This window comes from Phaenicophaeus curvirostris, chromosome 9 (assembly GCF_032191515.1).
Source record: "Phaenicophaeus curvirostris isolate KB17595 chromosome 9, BPBGC_Pcur_1.0, whole genome shotgun sequence".
NCBI classification, from domain to species: domain Eukaryota; kingdom Metazoa; phylum Chordata; class Aves; order Cuculiformes; family Cuculidae; genus Phaenicophaeus; species Phaenicophaeus curvirostris.
The window spans coordinates 37,349,427-37,372,330 of NC_091400.1; the positions used below are offsets into that span (position 1 = coordinate 37,349,427).

Sequence of the window (22,904 nt, forward strand, 5' to 3'; positions counted from 1 at the left end):
AAGGCAAGAAAATTCAAATAAATGGCACAAAATATCCTGGGTGTGAGCAGCTGCAAGAAACATTCAGATAAAACAGGAGGAAAAACTTTCCAAGATAAGGAAAGCAAGAGCCAAAAAACATGTCCTGGGGGCTTGCGGAGGCTCGCTCCATCTTTGGAGGTCTTAAAGCATGGATTAGGGAGAGATCTGCCAGGAATGATCCTGCCTTGGGGCAGCCAGAGACCAGATGATGTCCTCTCAGCCTCTGTGAGCAGGATTTGTGCTCCGCTCTCCCCTCCACCTTTGGGACTCTCATTGGTGGTCTCCTAGCACTGTCCCTAAAAATCCACCTGGAAAGAGCTGAGATGCTGGGAAAGGGATGGCTTTTCCAGCTTCAGCCAGGGACTGCTTGAAGGAGGGGAGGGAAGCTGCTCAGGGGGCTTTTCTCTCCAAATATTGAGGTTCCCCTTCTGCCACCAGTGCTGCAGCAGTAACTGTTTTCAGGTTTAATCTCATGGCGGCTCTGCGTGTCTGAGGGATGAGGTCATGCTCACTCACCCACAGCCTGCTGGCGCTTTCACTTCAGTCCCTCTAGTTTGGAGAGCTGGGGGGTGGGAGGGTGGGACTGCTATCCCTGCAGGGGCCCTGGGTCCCTGCATGGTGGGGTTTGGGATGCCCCCCTAACAACCAAGCACCACTGCAGACCTTTGCCCTTCTCTGTGCGTCGATGTGTGTTGCACGGGGTTTGGGGACAAGCATTGGGTAAAACTCCTGGCCATGCCCCCCTGCCTACCCTACCTGTGCCCTGTGCCTGGGATGCTCCTCCATCTCTACCACGGTTCCAGCTTGCTTCTTGCAGCTGCTTTTAAAAGTGCAAACCAAACCAACCAACTGGAGAAACACTTTTATTCCTTCTTTCTATTGACTTTTTTTTTTTTTTGCCACTTTTACCCCTTCTTGCCAGAAATCAGCCCATCAATCCGAATGCAGGGGCGGTGGTTTTCTAGCCTTTTGGATTAACAAACAGAAGCTTTAAATAACTGGGAGGAAGAAATGCAGTGAATGATGGCTGTATATACAGCTCTTGCTTCTTGCTCTAGCCGATCCCAAGCTCCTGGCTTCTAAACTCATGATATTATGGGTATAAACCTCAATTTAGGTAATTGGTGGAGACTGCTATGATTTTATTATACCTAATGCCATTCCCTCCAGGAAGCTTGCGTGGCTGAGCAGAACAACGGGTGCCCATAAAGACCCAAAAAAATAGACCAAGTTACCTATTTCTTTGTAATAAGAGATCCTTCCAGCTTGGTTTGAAGGTTTTCCCAGTGCTCAAATTCAGGATTAATTGCACTTGGGGGTCAACAGTCACATCTACTGCCAGTGGGAGGGACCACCCAGTGCTGAGGGTTGGGGAGCATTGCCTGGGCTCCAGCTCCGAGTGGTACCCAGCTGGGATGGGCAGGGCTTTGTAAAGCCTGGATAAAAAACAGGCTTTGGGAATACACTCTGGAATCTCCTGGAGGGAAACCAGTCTGGTTTGGGGTTTTAAAAGCAGCAGCTGTTGGCAGCCTTATTCTCTAGAAGCTGAAAAGAAAAACTGCTCCTCCCTGGACCTAGAGGTCACCTAATAAATGGGAAAGTCCCCAAAAAGATGTCATTGGCAGATATCAAGGCTGAAGAGAGAAGTGCCTGTTGAATAAGAAAGCAAAATTACAAAGTGTATTATTGATGGAGGAAACTGGAGCATTTAAAGAGGGGAAAACAGGAAAAGACTCCATTTGAACTCAAGAACGGAAAGGAAAAGGTTAAGCCTAAAGTCAAGGAAAAGGGTCAGGGCAGAGTTAAAGGCCAGGAGGGTAAAGGGGAAGCTACAAGACAAAGAAGAGAATAGAGGGGCCAAAGCAAAGGGGAAAGAGGCAGGAGGGAATGGGCCCCTAGGGGGGCTAGGGGTTGCAGCAGGGGTTCTCCTCAGCTGCAACTCAAATGGAGTGTTATGGGGCTTTAGGGGGGCAAGTGTGAATGTGTTGATGGGGAAAAGAATCTGGGATGTCTGGGTGTCCATCCTGCTGTCTTGGCCAGGTCCCCTCTGGGGTGTGTGAGATGCCTGGGGTCTCCTCTGTGTGGCTTCTGCCCTACTTGGGGGGATGCTATGATGCAGCTGCTGCCTCTCTTCTCCATCATTAATTTACATTCAAAAATTTAAACTCTTAGGGTTATCAGTTTAGCTTTCCCAGCAAGAGATATTTGCCTTGCTTTTTCACTTTTCCCACCCCTTCCTTATGTTGGGAATTAGGAAGAAGGCTAGAAAGAAAGAACAACTTTTTCTTTTTAAATGATTGCGTATTGGCTGAGATAACTCAAACATCCATTCGCAGTGGTTGATCATCTTAATATTTCCAGCAAGTGAGACCAGTGGGTAGGACTGATGTCTCTGCTAGGGTGAGAAATGAACATCTCGACATCTTGGAGCTCATGAGATCCACTTAAGGGTTTTGTTCCCGCCATGCATAGCAGGTTATAGGATTGGTAACTGAAACTATTTCTTTATTACCTTTAGATGCGTGGGGAGTTTTGTTTCAGTCTATGGCCATCGTTGTTCAGCAACTGGTCACCAGCTCAGACTTGTGCTGGTGAAGCCAGCGATTTGGTAACGTTGATAAAGTGTTAAGGGTCTAGAGGGACTGGATGAGTTCATGGATGAAGCAATAGTTTCTGCCTCTGCAAAGAAGTAATTAAATGATGTTTTGTGGAGCCGTTCTTCACGAGTAAAGTATGCTCTTTATTACGTGTTTTGTCATAGATCTGTTTACTCATAGTAAGAGCTTGTTCCAGCTTTAATGTTCTAGTGGGCGCATATCTGCTTAAATCGCCTAAAGTGCTTGGAGCACAAATTCTTTTTCTATCTTACATGCAAAGAATCTCTCACATATCACTTCTTGTGTTTAATTACATATGGCACTAGGCAACAGATGCCTGCAGAGACTTAAATTAGGAAATAAAATCTGGTTTTCCAATTTGAAATTCTGTAGTTGAAGCAAGCTTATTCATATCTCTTCTGGAGGTATCTTTGTGACTTTACCTACTTGGATTTTGATCCCTGAGACCTCAGTCTTCCCTGCTTTCCCCAGACCCCAACCCAATCACCCAGGTGGAACGTAAGGCTCTTCGCCTCTATCTGCAGCTCCAGAGTGATGCTTTAGCAGCATCCGTTCTGCATAACATGACTTGAGAACACTGAAGCACCTTGGTGATTCACCAGAAACGGCCACAGCCCACATGTGGATCTTTCTTCCAGCATCCATCAGCCCTGCCACACACCCACATCCACAACAGAGGTAAGCAGAGCTTTCTCAGATGGTGGTACTTTCCTGCTGCTTCTGGCATTACTGTGCTGCTGTACTTGGAGAAAAGCTCCAACTGAGGTCCTACATGGAGATCTGAAATAACGGTAGAGCAGATGTGAATTCTGCATCTTGATGTATTGCTTTCTGTGCTCGCCTTTCCCATTGTGCTCTGGGTGGTTTAGATGATGAGGACGTCTTCAAAGCAAGGATTACCTCTTAGGACAGGCTTTGGGTTGCTTAGAGTAACTTGAACTGCCCTTGAGGCCCCTGGTAAGTAGAACCACTGCACAACCAGCACAACTGGTATTACCAGTGCAGCAGCAGCACAGCCCCCTCCCCAGAGCCGGCTTTAGAGTTCTGTCCAGAACAAGATATAGAAAAAAGAGCTAGCTGGACCCAGCGAATGCAAACAGTTCAGAAGGCATGTTCCTCTGTGTTGATAGAGGGGAGGTTTGGGCCAGACGCCCAGAGGTCCTACTCTAGAGAGCCCTGGTGGCCACCCTTCCTCTGTCTGGTGCTTCAAGCATTCATGTGGTGGGTGCCTTCTGCCAAGAAAATAAGCGATGAGAGAAGCCCCTTTACTGTGGCGTTGGGTGTGTTGAAATTCTGTTTATTTTTTAGGGGACTACCTAACTTACTGGCCCCAGTGAGCGAGGGTGGTTGTGAGGAGCTGGACGATGCCGTGCAGCTCCCAGCTGCACAGCTTTGGCAATGCCCTTTGGAAAAGGCAAGCGGTGGTCATCCTTGGAAAGGACCATCCTTTCCATCCTTGGAAAGCCGGCAACGCGGCATCCGGAAACAAGCCACAAGTGCCTTCTCCTATCCTATCTCTTCCTAAAACCAGAGAGGAGTGGAAACAAGAACCCATCTCAGAGGTTTCCAAACAGGATGTTTACCTGCAGCCCACGAGGCAGCAGCGGTTTAAGCCGATTTGTCTCTGTCCACGGAGCTTCGGGGGGTCCGGCTCCAGGGTGGCTTTTGGGGAGAAGGGAAGGGAAGGGATGGGGCGGGATGGGATGGAGAGGGAAGGGGCAGAGCCGGGGGCTCCGGCTCCCCCCGCGGCTCCCGGCGCGCCTCGCCTTTGTTCGGGCAGGGCTGGGGGAGGGCGGGAGGAGGCGACGGAAGGTTTGGATGCCGGAGCCGGCTGCCCGAAAAGGCTTTTTTATTTTTTTTTTTTATACACTCTAAGAAAAGATCCCTCCAAACGCAACCCGAGGCCTTTTTTTTAAAAAAAAAAAATTATTATTATTTTTTAACAAGAAGAAGTCAAGAAAAAAAGTAAGTTAAAAAATTTAATTTAAGAAAAATACTAAACTAAAAAAAAACCAAACTAGTAAAGTCGTGTCTCCCTCCGCTCGGCGCGGACCCTCCCCCGGCCCGCCCCGCGCCGCCCCGGGCCCCGCAGCGGGAGCGCCCCCGGCCGCGCGGCGCGGGGGAGGCGGGGGCCGGAGCCGCCCGCCCCGCATCCCGCCCCGCATCCCGCCGCGCCGCTCCGCCGGCCCCAAATGGATTATCTGCGGCTGGTGCTCTCCTGCCTCGTCCCCCTGCACGGCTGCCTGGCCGCCGGCGGCGCCCCGGGGACGGCCGCGGGGCGCCCCGCGGGGGTTCTGACAGGTGGGTCGCGCCCCGGAGGACGGCGAGCGGGGAGAGGGGCTGCCGGCGGCGGGGGCTTCGCCGGGGAACCGGGGGACACGGAGGCCGGGCGAGAAACGGTCGGCGTGCGAGGGGCGCGTCAGCCCGAGTTTATTCCGCTGCGCCTGACGCGCCCCGTTAGCGGCACAAAGCGGAGCCGCCGCGGGAGGGACGGGCGGCCGCCGGCGCCTGAGCATCCCGGCGCCGAGCCTCTCCCTCCTTCTCGTCCTCGCAGAGCTCCTCCTGTCCGGCAAACTCAGCGAGTATGGTGTGACCGTCCCCTTCAGCGCCGACCGCCGCGGCCGCTTCGTCTCGCACGTGGTGTCGGGCGGCGCGGGGAGCGGCGAAGCCCCGCGCCCGTCCCGCCGCCGCGCCCCCCGCAGCCCCCCGGACCAGCCCCCCCGGCGCCCGCTCTACTTCAACGTCACGGTGTTCGGGAAGGAGCTGCACCTCCGGCTGAGGCCCAACCGGCGCCTGGTGCCGCCGAGCGCCGTGGCCGAGTGGCAGGAGGACTTCGAGGTGCTCCTCCGGGAGCCGCTGCGGCCGCGCTGCCTCTTCACGGGCGACATCTCGGGCGTGCCCGGCGCCGCCGTGGCCATCAGCAACTGCGACGGGCTGGTAAGCCTGAGGCCGGCCGGGAGGTTGGCCTGTGTCACGCTCCTCTGTCTTGGGGTGGTTTTCTTTCGAGAGGCGGCGGTGTCCTGAATCCTGGCTGGTTGGTGATGGGTTAGCTGGCAGCGCTGTGCTTCTCCCCTTTACTGTTCGGCTCCGCAGGTTCCCTTTCCCCGCGTGGCTCGGTGCCGGACGCTACAGGCGTGAAGCGCTCTGTCCCCCTACTATATATGCAGCTATATTTATTTAAAGGAGTTAAAAAAGCTGCCCGCCTGTGCCTGAGCTGCCTCCTGTGCTGAGGTGTCAGGTGTTGTTACCCCCAGCTCTGCGCCGCCTCTGGGACTGGTACCCATGCTGCCAGTGATGCTACTTCGTCCTCACTCACCGTGTTTTACCTTGGGATTGCTTCAGGAACTTTTGCTCTGTGTTTCCCACCTCTTAAATGAGGCTGAGTGAGCTTGAGCATCTCCTGAAATCACTGTTAGCATGAAGTCTTCCTCTTGCTCAGCATCTTTTTTTTGTCAGGGAGGGCCTTTTTTTTTTCCTAATAGCTGATGTGCTCAGTCTTTTGCCTTTCTGAGCGCAGGGTGAGCACACTTCAGCTCTGGTAACTTACTGACGCAGCACTTTAATTACTTTAAGTGGCTCTGTTACCTCCTTAGCCCTGGCGTCAGCTCTGCCTGTGGGTTTCCTACCTTTGATACGCTTGAAGAATTGCTTCTTTTTTTTTTATACCTTTCGCCCGTTGCTCTTCAGATTTCCTTTGAGCCAATTCAGTTCTTGTTTTAGGTGCCAGAGTTTGCTGTTCTCTCCTGGTACCACTTACATTACTCCTGTGTTAGAATAAACGTTTCATTTTGCCTTTTTTAAAAAAATATATCTTTTTGATTGCTTTATTCTAGGACTTGCTTAAGCCAATTTTGGCTTCCAGCACAAACAATTTGGCATTCCTTTCTTTTTATACAGCGCCTGGTGTACTATACAAGCAGAAATGATAGAGCTGCACAGTTAGCGTTACACATTTTGTCTACATATAGTAGGTGGGGGTTTTTTTTGCCAGCAGTTTTGGCACATAATCCACAACTTTTCAAGCATCTCTTTTTGGAATCACTTGAAGCTGTGAGTTTGCTGAAATTTCTCTGTGACATGGATTGCGGTGGGGCTGGCAAATTTTGGGCAGGCTTGAAAGCTTTAAAGATATTTCCTGTAACTCTAGCAAGCAACTAGTAATGCTGCTTCTGGAATGAAAACCTGTTTTTCGAGTGTGCAGGTTGCATTACAGCTGTAATTCCTGCTGACATCATGAGTGAAAGAATGCTAGAAGCTGTCCATGTCCCACGACGTCCAGGAAGCAGCAAGGATGGTGTTAGGGGTTTACTCTTCCCTGGAGCCCACTCTACTGATCGGGTCCATCTGAAACCGGCTTTAGTTTAACTTTTCCAGGCTTCTCCAGGCTTTTCTAGGTTTTTCTAGGCTTTAGTCTGTCTTGGTCTCTTGCACACCTTCTCAGACAGAGGTTGGTTGTCATTATTTTTGCCATCCTTGGGCTGTGGGTGGGAGCAGTGATGCCGGTTTAGGATGTAGCTGGCATTGCAGGATGCTTTTGTATGTGGATTCATGTAGCCATATCTATCTTGCCATCCATGGTATCCCCAAGCCTGCTCTTTTAATCTTGTTTAAAGGAAGAAGTGTTTCTTCCCCTATGATTAGCAGCTCAGGGTGCTTGCTCCATCCCTTTTTACCTTCATTAACCCTCGATGCAGGCGGTTCTGTGGGGGCTTTGCTGCTGCTGTGCAGGGCGGGATTAGCCCAGCTGCGTTGTGCTGATGCTCAGAGCTTTGGTGTTTGCAAACATCAGAGGCTTCTGCAGAGTGGTTTCCAGGCGCCCCATTTCCAAAGCTATCCTGGGACACAGTGTTAGTGTTGTGGTTGCTGATGTTAGTGTCATGTTGCAGATGTTTTATTTCTTCACGTAGCAGCACTAGGGGAGAGAAAAAAATATTGTTTCTTTTTCTTCCTGCAATTTATTTATTGTTCCGTGGCCAAAAAATAAATGCCCTGGCCTCAAGAAGTACTTTTTCATCATCTGGTAAAGCACATGTGGCGATTGGAGGCTGGGGAGGAGGTCAGGAGGACAGTGCTCGAGCAGGGACTCGGCTCTTCTCTCGGTAAAGAGGGGTTTATGATACATCCAACACAACAGTTGGTTTCTGTCTTGCATGCGTTTTTCTGGCTGGTTGTAGATATCTGTATGGTCCTTTGACAGCTTACGTATCCCCTTTGGAGGAGCCGTGAGACCAAGAGGATCCCAAAAGCAGTAAGAAGGGCTTGATGTAGCAAATGGAACAAGAAGCAGAACCAGAAAGCAGCAGTAGGTGTCGGTGGGATGGGAGGATGGGATTTATGGCCATGCTGTAGCTCCAGCATGACCTGGCAGAGAAGCGGCAGAGCATCTAGGAGGGATGTACCCTTCAGGACTGTTGCTAATGTCATGCTAGATGGGGAGTAACTTAACGTGGGGAGAAGCACTGGCTGTAGGGAGCTGTGTTCCTCTTTGATATGCACGTACCCCAGAATTGCTCTGGACTTTTTCTACAAGTTATCCATGAGCTTTAAGAGGGGATTGCGGCTTTTGTGTCCTAGTATAGCCTGCGTGGGAGGCACAGGACCACACTTGGCTCATCGTTTCTGGGCAGAGGAATCATTCGGGGATGCTGCGGATGAAGGCTGTGTACACAAAGAGATTACACTGTGTATAAACGGAGACTGAGATTATAAATAATGAGAAAAGAAACACACCGCAGTTCTTGAAAAAGAGGATACACATTTAGTCTTTCCTATATCCATATTTAGCCATGTAAGTGAGCTGATTTTTTTTTTTTTTCACAAATGCCAAACCCGTGGCACCTTCCATGGCTGTTAATTGCTACAGGCATCCACACATGAAAATCCAGTTTGCTTTTTTTTTTTTCTGGCAAAGGTGTCTTATACCAGGATGGGGAGATGCTGTCATCCATAACATAATTTCAAAGCTGATCCAATCCACCAAATTCCTAACTGATAAAGTAGCATTAGTCAGAAAACTCCCATGGTAGACACATCTCACTGCAGCAAAGGTGTCCCATCTTTCCACGTGGACTTCAGCACCGTGTGGTTGACCTTGCTTCCTTTGTGCTTTGCTAATTGCTAATTGCAGAGATGAGTGAAAGGTTATTATCTGTAGGCACCGTATTTGATTTTTGTGCCTGACTTTCCCCCGCTGCTCTCCAGGGTTATTTGCACTAACGCCAATGTGCTGCAAACTGTAGAGCCAGCATTTTCCATCCCTGTCACCCTGGCCTGCTGCGGATGGGTGGCAGCAGATAAGCAGAGCACAAAAGCCCTCAGGAGCAGTAATTAACAGGGAATGAAGGGAGAAGCAGTCCTCGTAATGATGCCCCAGTGCAAAAGGTATGGATTTATCTTCCAGGATTTTCCTTGCAGCTCCTGAACTGTAAGGTTATTTTTGGAAGGAAAAAAGATGCCAGGTTGAATGCCCAGAGGGTGAGATGTTTCTTTGGTTACGTAGATCCCAGGATTTTATGCGGGTATGAGCGCTTTTCTCCCATGTGATAATCCTAATTTTTTGGCAGTGAGATGAAAACCAGGTCTTATTTGGGCTTAAAAGCTAATTAATTAGTTAGCACTGAGTGTATCTCCGTGTCCTCACACTACCAGGAGCTCCATTTCAGTCCTTGGCTTGGGTCATCTGGCAAAGCCCTCTTGGAGCAGCTCCCTGTAGACATCCAAAAATCTTTTGCCTTGGCACAAAGAGCAGGGGAAAGCAGCCAAGGAGCACAAAGCGTTGTGTTAAATCGGTTGTGAAGGCTGTGCTGCAGACATAGAGGTACCAAAATAGCGACCAAGCATCTCTGGGCCGTGCCTTGGTGCCACACACCCCATGCTGCTGCCAGGTGTGGTCCAGGTCTACGTGTGGCGTGGCAGATGCATCCCTCTGCAGATCCCTGCCGATGTCCTCACTGGGCGATCTCTGGATCTCTGGATGAAAGGGGAGCAGTGGCTGATGACGGTGCCTGCGTTCGCACAGCTCGGCTCTCTGGGACTTTCTGTCCAAATTAAGTGTGAATTGGGTAGGAAAAACAGATACTATGCACGCAGCTGGATTTCCCCCTTCTCCACGCTGTTCACTTCTCTGGCTGAGTGGAGCAGCTTTATTAATTTTTCCACATTTCAGCTCTGTTGCAGTGTCAGAATTTCCTGAATTCCAGTGGGGGTTGGAGCTTTTTACCCAGTGGTGATGTCGCTTACCCGGGGTTCTGAGGAGGGTCTCCCATGGCGAGGCTGGCACTGGACCAGCGGGGCCAGTTCATCTTTCCCACAGCTTGGGGCAGTGCAGGAGAGATGGAAAAGGGACTTCACCCTTTGCGAGCTGGTAGGAGTGAGTTTGGTGTTTCCTTAAAAGAAAAAAAGTGTATTTTCTCTCTCCCTGCTGGAATTGTCTTCAAAGGACCACTTCCTAGTTTAGAAAATTACTTCCACCAAGAGCTGCAGACAACATCTCATGTTAGAAATATCAGTAATGGTAGTCCCTTGTCAGTTTTAATTTGATTTGTTATTAAACTAAATAAAATAAGAGGATGGGAAGCTTATGGCAAATTGATCATTGAGGATGGGATGGATCTCTTGGCGGGAGCCCAAGGAAAGCTTATTGAGGCTTTTTGGGTACTGTCTCCCTACAGTTATAAACCTTCTAAAACGCTGAAATGCAACGCAAACTGCTTCTTTTTAAGACTGAGCAGGTTTGTGCATGCCTCTTGCAATGGTGTTTTTGGATTGGTTCTTTATTTTTTCAAATGCCAGGGTGACTGCTGCTATTTCTGTTTCATTAGGCTGTTCTGATGAGATGGGTGCACACGTCCTTGCGGTATCCGCTTTGCCTGTTGGTCATCGCTAGAGACAGCGATGTGTTGCATCCCGCCTTCAGGAGAGAGCGCAGGCGAGAAAGTCTGGACTGCTTTATTACTTGAGCCATATATAATTAGTCATGAGCTACAGAGCAGCACAAACCCAAGTGGGCTGTGGCTCGGGACCAGGCTCTTTCATATTTTAATCCAGCTTTGCCCCGGCACAGCAGTCCGGCTTTCCTCCGGCCACCTGAGTCAGCAAGTCCTGGCTTTGGCCATAAACCCATAAACCGGCTTTGGGGTGCCTTGTCCCGGGTGAAACGACCGTGACAGGGCTGTGAGGGGCTGTGCGAGCAGACCTCCTTGTGGGGTAGAGGTTCCTGCTTGTGCCGCTCGGCTAAAATAGGTTGCTGGCAGTGGTATCATGCTGGGTGCTTTTGGGTGGCAGGAGTGCCACTCCAGCCCTAATTTGTAGCGATGTGCGAGCTGGAAGCACGTTAGTTAGTGAGAAACCATCAGCGTTATTCAGGTATATAAAATCCAAGCCGGTTTGTGATGCCTGTGTTGAATGCCCAGAACTCTGCCCTTTGTAGCTGCTCGTTTTTGAGTTAAGCGATAGATGCCTGCCTTCTGTTAACATCTCATAAAGAGCACTGGCTTGGGCCTGCCCCATCATCATGGACTTGCCCAGCCATCACTAGACCTGACCTGTGGATTGGCTCCCTGGCTTGATCTCGGCCTCTTCACCCCCACCTTGCCTGGTCTCCTTCTCTGGAGATATCCAAACCCTGTCTGGATGCAATCCTGTGCAACCTGCTGTAGGTGATATTGCTTTAGCAGAGGGTCCCTTCCAACCCTGACCATTCTGTAATTCTGTGATTTTCATCTCCTTGGCTGGGGGTGGTGGGACAAGCCTTGGCTGGAGAGATCCTGTCCTGGTGACCTGAGTGTGTCTCGCAGGACGGACCTGAGGTACGTGTGTCAGACAAGTTGGTCTTAGCACAACTGCCCATACTTAGATTCTTCGGGAAGGAGGTAAAGCAAAACCAGCCAAACCCCTACTTTCCAGAGGAGGTAAGCAGCTAATAAAACCCAAGTGGAGCAGGAAATTTGATGAAGTCTGACAGAGCCATGTTGGCTGATGCCACGTTGGGTGCAATGGTACATGAATGTGAAGGGGATCCACTGACCCAAGCGGGCCTGGGAGAGTCCCAGCTTTGCCTGGCTGTTTACAGCATCCAGCTTACGTCTTCGTACTGCTCTGTCAAATACATATGTATCTATATAATTTTCATTTTATTTTATTTGATGAAAACAGTTCCAGTACTCCATCCCTGATGAGGACTCCAGTAGGCACATGCTGTTGAAAGCTGTGCTCCAAGAACAGATCCGTATGTTCTGCCTGTGTTTTCCAGGCAGCTATTCAACAGCAGGCAGTAGCAGGCAGTGCCAGGGGAAGGAGCGTGCGCGTGCGCCGTGGAGGGAGCTGTGAAAAATGCCAGGCTGGGGGGTGCTGGCTGCAGGATGGAAGCCAAATCCTGGTGATCCTTTTGCTTGCTTAAGGTCTGAGTTAGCCGGCGCTGTGGAGTGTAAGGGGGGGTTGGTGGGAACTTGCTGTTAATTAGGAGCAAGTCGGTAGCCAGGACATTTCCAGCAATGTTTGCCCTCTCATTTGTCTTCCCTGTGTTTGGGAGGTGGGGTTGTAACACTTCCCAGCTTCTTTTCTGGATGGATTCCCCTGGATAAATTCCCAAGCACTTCACGATGCAAAGATGTTGCTTTCTTTTTTCTTCCATCTCGCAGTGACTGCAGTTAGTAATGTCAGTGAAATGGCTCATTTCCTCCCCAGGATGGTGAGGATGAGGATAGGGATGATGCAGGGAGGTAAAGTGGCATAGGATTTTATGCAGCTGGTATCCCCTGATGCACAGTTCAGCTGAAAAACCCATTGTTGATGAGAAGGAACAGAGGAGTTTCCTAGACATATTAAGATGTAACTTGAATCACAGATGGTTTATTTTTTGTTTGGTTCCCTCCCCCCCCACCCCCCCGCCTTTTATTTTTTATTTTTTTCCCATCTAGAGGAGAAAATATGGGTCATAATACATGAAAGTGGTAATGGATCCATCCCAGTGTCATGGGGTAGCAACAAGACACCTGCTTTATTTGAGATGCATTTTCCCCTTGCATTCATACATGATCTGCATCGATCTTTAATGAGTATATTGAGTGTGTATGTACACATGTGTATATGAAAACACACCTTTTTTCCCCTTCTCTATTCCTTTGTGGAGTCCAGGCTGGTCTGATTCGGACAGACAGCAACGAGTTCTTCATTGAGCCCCTGGAGAGGGGGCAGCAGGAGATGGAGGAGCACGGGAGGGCCCATGTGGTGTACCGCCGGTCGGCCATCCGTCAGGACAACGCTGAGCCACACCAGGACCTGCACCCCAAAAGTAGGGACTGCTGGAATCTCTTCTTTACCGGCAATTGATAATAACTATTTCTTGGGGCTGGGGAGAGGATTTCTGCTTCCACTTGCCCTCTGGCTGGTACGTCTCACCCTATGGCTTGAGGTGGCTTTGACTGCCAGTTGGGTCTTCAGTGAGAAGAAAGGGAAGAAAATGCTGGGCTTTTGTTTGGAAATTTGAAATTCCTCCAAATTTGGTTAAAATTGGATGAATTATATATGAGCTATTTTTCCTCTTCTTCAAAGAGGAAGAATCTGCTAGGTGGGTATAGTTAGACCCATGGATGATCACATTGGCCTTGGGATGGGAAGCAAAGTCGGGATTTGTGAGTGAAGGAGTCAGGAGGAGCCAGACTTGGTCCAGTTTGTCTGCCAGCTGCAGCTTGGAGATGCAGCTCCTGTGATCTTGTTTTAATCACCTATGCACTGTGAAATGTGGCATTGATTTAACTTTTTAACACAGAGTAGAAACCATTCCTTTTCCTAGCTTTTATATTTAATTTCACTTTTCAAGTGCCTTGTCTTTTTTTTTTTTTTCCTTCTTTCCTTGAAGCAGAAGTGGCTTTTTTTCTTAAGACCATCACATAACTGCATGCTGCACTCTGTGTACATAAATTACCTGCTGACTTCCCTTCTCAGCCACACAAAGCTGGTTGCAACTAGAAGTGTTTACAAGCGTGGCGTCAATGTTGTGCAAAAGCACTCTATAAACCTATTCATATTTACAGAGAGGCATTAGCCATCCCTGGTGTTTATTCACCTCTCAAGGCACTGTAGTCCAGTCCCTGATTTTTAAAGAAGTTTAGAAGTTTTCCAGGGTGTGCCTGTTGCTTTTGTAGCATTGCTAATGGAATTGCATTTGAGAGCCTTGAAGGGACTGCTGAGTGATTGTGTGAAGGGTGCAAGGAACGATGAAGGATGAGGTGAAGGATGAAGGATGCTTTGGCTTCAGCTAGTCGCTCTCAAAGAGCAGCCCTCAGCTTTGCACATGTCCTCCCCAGCTACCCAGGTGTCCCGCAACCACTCAATGGGCAGTGTAGGACCATCATCACATAGCAGTGTCTTTTGGTGCTGCTTGCTCCTGGTTCAGAAGCCTTTCTCCAGACAATAAGCTGGATCAATGACCTGGTTGGAGTTAAATATCCTATTTATTTTTCCTGCTTGATTTGTATTTCTTTTGAATGTCACCATGGTGTCAGGTCACCTCAATAGCTGTGTCTTTTTATGCCCTACATGCTCAGTGCCCGGTGGACAGGTGGGCGATCTTCCCAACTCCCTGGAGCTGATGACAGAGCAGCTGGGGGATGCAGAGCGCAAGAGGCGCCATGCCAGGAAGGATGACTACAACATCGAGGTCTTGCTGGCGGTGGATGACTCAGTCGTACGCTTCCATGGGAAGGAGCACGTCCAGAACTATGTCCTCACCCTCATGAACATAGTAAGGCTTGGCTTTGGGGGAATGTGGCTCCCACCTCTCTTTTGGTTTACTGCTCTTCTGATGCTGCAAATCTGTTACCTGGAAAAAGTGTGTTTTGCATGGGGAGAAGGTGCTGTTTCTTCACAGAGCCAGCCCTGTCATTTAATAACCATGACAACTGGAGTGATCGAAAGCAGAACCTTCTTACGTTCAGCTCAGTCACATTCCCCTGGCCATCAGTAGGGTCTGGTGTGTAGGTTGCCATCACTGTCACCTGGGTTTGAGAGCATCTTCTGTTTCTCTGGGCCAAGATCATCTCCTTGTGGCTGAAATCTCAGCAAATGCTCGTAAAGAGGATGATTGTTGATTATTTAGTCTGAAATTATGATGTTGTGTATTTATTTTGAAATTATCACGTTTATTTCAAATAATATCTGTTGACGGGGGGGAAATTTTTACAGATTTTTAGAAATTTTTCATGTTTCTTGGAAAACTTGTGGACCTGGAGGATTAGTCAGATGTGTTCAGAAAAGAGTTTATAGCAGCCTTGCAGCAGTCCCACTTCTGCACCGCTCCTTACCCAGTGACGTGGGGCAGCCTGTGCTCTTCTCTTTCCCTACACATCTTTTTTTTGGTTTTTTTTGGTTTTAAGATAAAAATATACATATTCCCCAAGTCCTGAGGGATGTGGAAGGATCAATATTTATTCAGCCAGTCATCGTGCAGGAGGTTTGCTCTATCGGCACCTGAATGTCTGAAAGTAGGGTCAGCGTTCACAAAGATCCCTCTTTCATGTGCTCTCTGATTTTTGTTTTGTTTTCCATGCTTTATCGTCAACTCTTATTTATTTATTTTTATTCGAGTACTCTTTTGCGTAGTGATGGAAAGGTGCAACCAGCTCAGAAATAACTGGGCTATAAAGATGCTTTTGCTTTTTGTTTGTTTGGGTGTTATTTTTGCCCTAGCAGGCAAGCTCAGAGCCATATTGCCAGTAACAAAGGGAAAATTATCAATGTTAGGAGTAAGGATATGCAGGATTTGAGGCAAAGCATAACGTGGCCAGTCCCAAATAGAGAAGGTGTTGGTTTTAAAACACAAATGCCTTCATTGAAACATTTTATTCTACAGTGTGTTATCCTGATGCTTGTGGTAGGATGCTCTCAGTATCACTTAAATTCAATCTCTGAAAGTTTCAACCCTTTGCTTATTAAATCCGTCTGCAAGGGGAAAGCCACAGGGTTCCTTGTTCTAACCCAGGGCTCTTCCCATGTTACGGGGGTCAGAGATGATGTCATTTTTCCTTTCCGATCGGGGGGTGGCGGGGAGGAATGGATGTTTGAGTGGCTGGGGATTGTCAGCTCTAATCAAAAGGTTGGTTTTCAGGCGCGTTTCATAGTTTGTACCCTGTGGGCAGGACTTTTCAGGGAGTGAATGCATAGGTTGCTGTGCTGGGAGAAGAGAGGACTACTGTCTATTCACATAAAGGCAGCACTGGAGACTTTAATGAATTAAATGAAGAGGGTAAAAAGCAGCATCAATAAAAGGGGTGAAAAAACAGGATAATGCATGCATCAAATACCTCCCCAAGTATTATTTCCTTTTATACATTTTTCCCCCACCCCCTTCCCCTTCTTTCTTTCTGGGTTTACTGTGTTTTCTTTCCAGCCTTGCTGTGACCTCCGTCTGCCTCCTCTTCCCTTGGCGCCGCCTCATTTCCTTACCGGCTCAGATTGCCTTAAAATACCCGATTCAGCAGAAAAAAAAATGCTTTCTGGCCTGGATGGCAGAGGGAGAAAGAGAGGAGGGTGCCAGAGGTTGGTGGGGAGGAGCATTCTGGGACCACACAGCTCAACACTAATCCCATTAGTTGGAGGCAAGGGTAAGGAGGAGAGGCTTGGCGAGCCCTCTGACGAGGAAAGGACTTAATAAGCTGGGCTGGAGTATGCCAGGGAGATCCTGCATAACCAGCTGGAAATGCTTCCAGGAGTTTTCCTATCAAGATCTATCGCAGGGAAAGGGTGCAGGGAGCTTGGAAGTTGAGAATAAACTTTCTTGGCCTTTTCTAGCGTTCCCATTAGGTGCCGAGGGAATGGTGCGACACATACCCCTTCCTAGAGTGCCGTGCAGGCTCTGCTTAACACAGCGCTGCTGTAGGTAGGGTCCTGGGTCTTTTCCCCAGACACAAACCCTTTTATGAAGAACTTGGTGTGGGCTGAAACTCGGTGATAAATGATTTGTCACGGAGAACTTTTTTTTTTTAAAAAAAAAAAGAAAGCCCTTATTTTGTTGCCAGAAATGTGGATGCCAGGCTTTTCATTAAACAGCACTGTGTCCATCCTGGGATGCTGACATGAGGATGACTGCTCCTTTTGTGCACCTAAGAAACCTCCCTGCAGGCTGCCGTCCCCGCTAGCTCCATGCTCCCAGCCTGCATTCCCAGCCTGTCATTCCCTTCTTGTCTTGGAACCTACACGAGGATTTTGAGTTGGGTTGAAGTAAGTGACACTAGAAAGGTCACAGGCTTCTGAAATACATCCTAACTTCAATATATTCTCACTTTGTCATTTTCCACATGCCATCTTTTGATAGTAAGCTTGACGTGAGCTTGACCTTCTTTGCTTTGAGCTGCTTGCCTGCCTCTGCACCAGAAACTGGGGTTTTGGCTTGCCAAAATGCCTTTGCCATCTCTTCCTGTGCACACTGGAGAAGGTGCATCTGAGTATATCTCACAATTCCGAGCTGAGCATCGTGGTGTCCACCCTAGAAAACCTGGCCTCTTCCCTGATGCTGAGTTCTTGAGGTGAATTTTTGGCAACGTGGCAGCTGGGGGAAGCAGTTTCCCTGTCTTGCTTGCTGCCCATGGCAAGGTTTGCAATACTATCAAAGCGAAATTAGCAGCCTGCAGCCACAGCAATGGCTGTGTTTGAGGGTTGAAGGGTGGGAGAAGGGCTGGGAACCAGGAGGGAATTCAACACCCTGTGAGGGGAAGAGGAGAGGAAATGTTTTGTGTCCTGCTTTGCTTTTCGGTCTTTTGTCACTCGGTTGGGCTCCTTGGGAGGAAATTACCCAATGAATCCTGGGGCTGAGTTGGCTATTCAAAAACCGAGGCATGATTTTCTCTTTCAAACTTCTCAACGCTTGCTTCTGATGCTCTCAGGGCTGGGGCTGGTGCTGCTTGGAGGGGACAAGCTGAGCCATGTGCTTGGATCAGCCTGGCCCTGATGTCAGATGGTTTGCTGGGTTTTTGAAGGATATTGCCCATGATTTGGTTAAGGATGTAAAGCTACTTGATGTTTTCCCATTGTTTTGGGTTACTAAGGAAATCCTGTGAGTTAGAGCCCTCTCTGGATTTGGATTTGCCCGCTCACCTCTGGCACGTTAGCCAAATTATTGTTTCGAGGGGCTGAGTGACAAAGTGCTACTGAGAACCTGTGAGGGAGAGGATTGGGTAAAAAAATCAAGCCTCCAGCTTTATTTTTAACTTGGGATTATCTGGAGAGCTGAGCCAGAGTGTGGGTTCCTCAAGACACTCATTTGCTGAGCTTGGTGCTGTTTCAGGAGGGAGGCTAGTCTAAAATAATGGGCAAATTATAGTCCGTCTGGCGAATGTGTTTTTTGGGTTTTTTTTTCTGGGTGTTTCATGAACCATCTCCTTGTTGACTGATAATAATAAAAAATACCTCTGATGTCTCTCTTACGCATGCATGCACTTTGTCCCACCCCCTGTATAGACTCAACATGTTTGTTGCTATGTTTTTGGGACAACATAGCCTGTTGCACAGGGAGCTGTGATAAAATCTAGTCTTGCTATGCAGAGCAAACCTCCCCTGTCCTCCATTCCTTTGTACTGAAAATGTGGGTAACATGGGCAGCCCTTGCAGGGGAAGAAAGTGCGTGTAGCAAGCCCAATAATGTGATCACAAAGACTTTTACCTCTGTTCCTACCCCGTCAGCCCAGGCAGATGGGCTTGAGGTGAATCCACCAGCATGAAAATTAAGCAAGGGAATAAAAGAAAGGAGCTTAAAGATGACTTGGCTGTTCTGAGTAAGCGATTTGGGCTTTTGAAATGTCAGCTATTCTGCTGGTTTGGCAAATTCTTCTCGCGTCTCTCTCTTTGTTTTCCTTCCCTGAAGAACGGCGAGGTCTAGACGTTACCAGTGTGGTTTGCTGTCGAGATCTCATGTCTGGGGCTGCAGACTCGGGGCTGGCCAGAGGCTTGCAGGGATTTAGGTAGCCAGCCTTGCTTGCTTCCAGTGCCAGCGAGGGTCTGGGGTGGGAGGGGAAATGCACTTGGCAAATTCTTTGGGCATTTCAGAGAGAATGCACAGGGTTTTAAATTTGTTCTGTGTAAAGTTTAACATGGTCTCCTTGGCATCGCAGGGTTGAGGGCTTTGGAGTTGCCTGTGGGGGGTCCTGTGGGCTCCTTGTTCTTGCTGCTTTGCCCTTCACAGACAGCCTTAAGGGCTGGTCTTGTATAGGAGAAAATAAATCCTTTTTTAAATGAAATTGAAAAGCATTTCTTGCCAGGTGATAATATTATACAGGTTGGGCATCTTACCACGTGAGTGAGAGGGATAAGAAGATCTTTATTGCACCTGTCTTCAGGGAGGTGGGTTCCTAAAGCAGAGTCTTTACTGAACAGGTGTTTTCTGGAGGGTTTTCTCTTTGAAGATGAATTTAATGGCATCCGTAGAGGGCAGGAGGAGTTGGGCGAAGCCTGCAGACTGCTCTCCAGGCCCATTTCCATCCCCTCTGCTGGCATGAACCAGCTCCAGGGCGGGCAGTGTAGAGGTGATGCTGAGCCCCCCCAGTTCCATCCCTGCCTCTCCTTCAGCAGGCGCTGTGTCACTGGGGAAGGTGCTGGCCCTGCTCATGCTTCCCCTTAGAAATATGGGGGCTGTGGGGGAGCGAGCACTGAACCTTTTTGATTTCTTTTTCTCAATTAATTATTTATATTTGGCTATTAAGGGAAGTCCATGGCCTTGGGCAGTCTGGTTCCACATCTGCTTTCTGAATTAACTGTAAAGGTTGCTGCTGAGCTGCTGTCTGTTAGGTCCAGATCTCTGTCTGCCCTGAATGAAACAGGGACTGGGGTTTGAGGTTAACCCTTTGGTTTAGAGGCTGGAGGGGCACCTAGTCACTGCCAGCTGGGGGACGTTGGGATTTTAGCCCTGCTTTAAAAGGAAGATTTAGGGGCTTAAATACCATTTTGGAGTAATACAACTTCTTGCATCTTAGTCCCTTAATGAGTTGTTCCTAAGCTGCTCGTGGTCCTGCTACTGTCTGCAGTTGCTTCTCCAGCAAGGCTGAGGAAGGATGCGCCGTGTTGGGAGGCTGTTAATGAATTTAGTGAACTATGAATGCCTGTGAAAGTACTGCTGTCCCCAAATTACCTTTCTCCCAAGGTGGCTAATGTTGTCTGGGGTGCGTGGTTTGGGGCAGGGAACTCTTCTCGGACCTGGGGTCTGTTTGCAGGTCCCACTGTTGGGAAGAGACATTGCTGAAAAGAGGGCTGTGGGGTAGGTCAGGTGGCATGGAGCAATGCTCTTGCCTTGGCAGCTCCTGTGCTCATGCTCTTTCCTCCCCTGTGTGTGATCCTCCGCTTTTTCCACTGGCTGGGGTGGTCTGCGTCAGGTTGTCATGGAGCATCTTTTCCCACTGTCTGCAGGGTCTGCTGAGTATCCTGCCAAAATATCCTGAGCAGCCGGGAAGGGATAGGTCTGTGCTGCTCCCTCAGATGCTCTGAGTCATGGCAAAGTCAGGCATCAGCTTCACTGGGAGTTGTGGCTGGCAGAGTGGTCCCTAAGGCAAGAATACTGTTTGTATTGATCAAAGGGACCTTGGGAGCAGGGAGCAAGCAGCTGGTGGATGATGCTGAGGTGCTGACTGAAGCAGAGGCTTAACAGTGCTCCAGCTCCTGACAGGTGCTGATAGTGAAGGAAAATGCGTAAGGATTTGGGAAAGTGAAGGAAATTGCCATTTTCTGCTTTGTTCCCCTGAGCTGGCCCCTAGGTCCATCTCTCTGCGTATTTTTCATTTCTCCCTCTTTCCCCATTTCTCACCCTTTTATAATACCTGTCATACAACACACATTAAAGCTGAAATATTTTTGTAAAGGGTCAAACTTCTGATGTGGGAATTCTCAGATCCACTGATATTTTCTCTGGGATGCGAAAACAGCCCAAATCCCAGGGCTGAGCGTGACTCCTCTGGGACGTTACAGCTCCTTGCTGGCATGAATACTTTCTGCTTTGGTGGGACTGTAGGTATGAGTAATGTTTGCAGCAGCCCAGCTGCAGTGCTGCATGACCTTCTTCCCATCTGCACACATTCCCCAAGAAAGAGTTAGCTTCAGAAGTAATTCATCATGCTCTCATTTTTCTTACGAAATGCCTTTGAAAGGAACTCTTGCAGCATGAAGGAGCATCCCAATCATAATAAGCAGGGGTAAGATGAGGGTGGGTTGAGTGGTGTTATCTTTCCATACTGATGAAGCAATGACCTCGCGGGGCTTACAGCCTTTGCATCCAAAGGGATGCGTTAATGGGGATAAACTGGTGATTTATTTATTGATTTTTTTTTTTAAAAGCAATTTTGCTACATTCAGGATGTGGCAGGCTCAGGACCTGCATCAGGCTCTGCAAAGCTCGGAGCCGCTCCATGGAAGTATGAATTGTCATGGGGAAGCATTAATGCTGGGTCTTTAGGTTTAAAAATAGCCCCAGTGGGTATTTCAAACAGAAGCACAACCTAAAAGTCAGGAAGGAAGGGGAAGGCTTGTAAATCACTTGTGCAGTATGGAAAATGGCAGACATGGGTGCAGGGAGTAGTAAAGGGGCAGTTGCTGCCCAACCCTCAAGTTCAAATGTAAACTTAAAAAAAAGGAGGAATGGAGGGGAAGAAAAGAGAAAATATGGCTTTTAATATTTATCTAGTCTGGAAAGCTATGATAAGGATGGGGCAAATTATTTCTTTCTTGAACAAAATGGAGAAAATGTATTTTAATTTAAACGTTAATTCTAATCATTATTAAAAATGGTTTTAATTTAACTTCCTCAGCTTCCGCAGTGAAACCCCATTTGTGGCAGTGTTCATTTCGGAGACTTTTAGGGAATATGAAAGTCCCGTTCTCTAAGAAACGGGGTGGGATTTTTTTCTGAACTGTATTTTCACACATGCTTTGCAGGTGGGTGAGGTTGGTGCAGGATCTCCCGTGCTTGTGTGGGCTTATGGCTGCCCACTGAGTGCCTCTCTCAGTGGCCAGCTGTCACCACGCTCAGTTCATAGGGACCTTTTTCATCTTGATGTTGTCTTCTCTTGGTAGCACTTAGAAGCAGAATTTGTTTATACATCCTAGAAACACAAAGGGAAAAGGTTGTGGCTCATTATTTCCCTTGCAGTCATCTTTAATAGCCAACTTTGATAGATATCTTATTGACTCATGAGCCCTCCCTGTTTTTTTCATTGTATTCTCTTCCCCTGGGGTTTCTGAAGTGCTCGGTCAACTTTGACTCACCAGTATAACTGACTAATGCCCTTGCTTTGATACGATCGCTCACCTTTCTGCAAAAAATGATATTTCTCCTTCCACCAAGCGCAAGGATGCTGGAGTCCGAAGTTTTTTCTTCCACCTGAGGAATTTGTACTTTGAGGGGTCAGTGGCTCTCTATGAGCTGCTTGGTGGTGGAGGCAGCCCCTGTGGGAAACACACTCCTCTTCCACTCTCTTGATGGGATGGGTGATGTCATTGGCCATCTGAGCCACCCCTCCTGGGGAAATCTGGCTTATTCCAGCTTGACGTTTTGGCTTTATGTTTTTTAAACAAGGAAAAATAAATAAAAAGCTGGGGGTGGGAGAAGGGAGATTAAATCTTTGCACCTGGTCTTATGCAGTCTTGGAAAGTTGTGTAGGATGCTGAACGTGGGACCATGAAGGACAGAGCTGGTCTTTACTTTTTTTATTTCCCTCCCCTCTTCAGGTGGACGAAATTTATCACGATGAGTCCCTGGGTGTTCACATCAACATCGTGTTGGTCAGGATGATCATGGTGGGATACCGCCAGGTAAATACAGCGCTCGGGTATGGTGAGGATGAGATGCTGTTTAGGCTGGCTCCTGCTTTTCACTTGCTTTCCTAGCTTGAGCCTTGCCCTGTAGGGGAGGGAGAGTGGCTGAAATGCCATGTAGGCACACCATTCAGCTGCTGCTTCTCCCAAGGCTGACAAGCATGCAGCGACACTGTGGCTTAGTGTCTCATCATCATAATATTTAGCACTTGTTTAAGCCTCAACTTGGAAAAACATGGCTATTCAAGTCAGCTGTTGAAGCCCAACTGACAATTGTGCTGAACAGGGATGAACCTGAACCCTTATCCAGCTGGTTTCTGGAGCCTAAGGGTCTGGTGAGCCCTGTGGCTGCCCAGCCCCAGGGCAAAGAGAGGTCCCAGGGGAGATGGTGGGTGGCTGTGATCAGCCTTCATCTGCTTCCTGTGCGGTGGAGGAAAAAGCGTGAGAGGCTTCCTCAGAAGCTCTAGAGTGGCAGTA

General features: G+C 48.5%; 1 protein-coding gene across 7 annotated transcripts in view; it reads left to right on the forward strand.

Annotated features, from left to right (window-relative positions):
- The first annotated feature begins 4,827 nt into the window (after window positions 1-4,827).
- The window catches only part of ADAMTS14 (ADAM metallopeptidase with thrombospondin type 1 motif 14), a 37,918-nt gene continuing 19,841 nt past the window's right edge, over window positions 4,828-22,904 (forward strand). For all 7 annotated transcript variants that reach the window (XM_069863966.1, XM_069863967.1, XM_069863968.1 and 4 more), the window contains exons 1-5: window positions 4,828-4,940; window positions 5,194-5,576; window positions 12,774-12,930; window positions 14,186-14,382; window positions 22,341-22,424. In XM_069863966.1, the coding sequence (XP_069720067.1) occupies window positions 4,832-4,940; window positions 5,194-5,576; window positions 12,774-12,930; window positions 14,186-14,382; window positions 22,341-22,424 (930 nt within the window). In that variant the 5' untranslated portion in view covers window positions 4,828-4,831. The remainder of the gene's footprint in view (window positions 4,941-5,193; window positions 5,577-12,773; window positions 12,931-14,185; window positions 14,383-22,340; window positions 22,425-22,904) is intronic.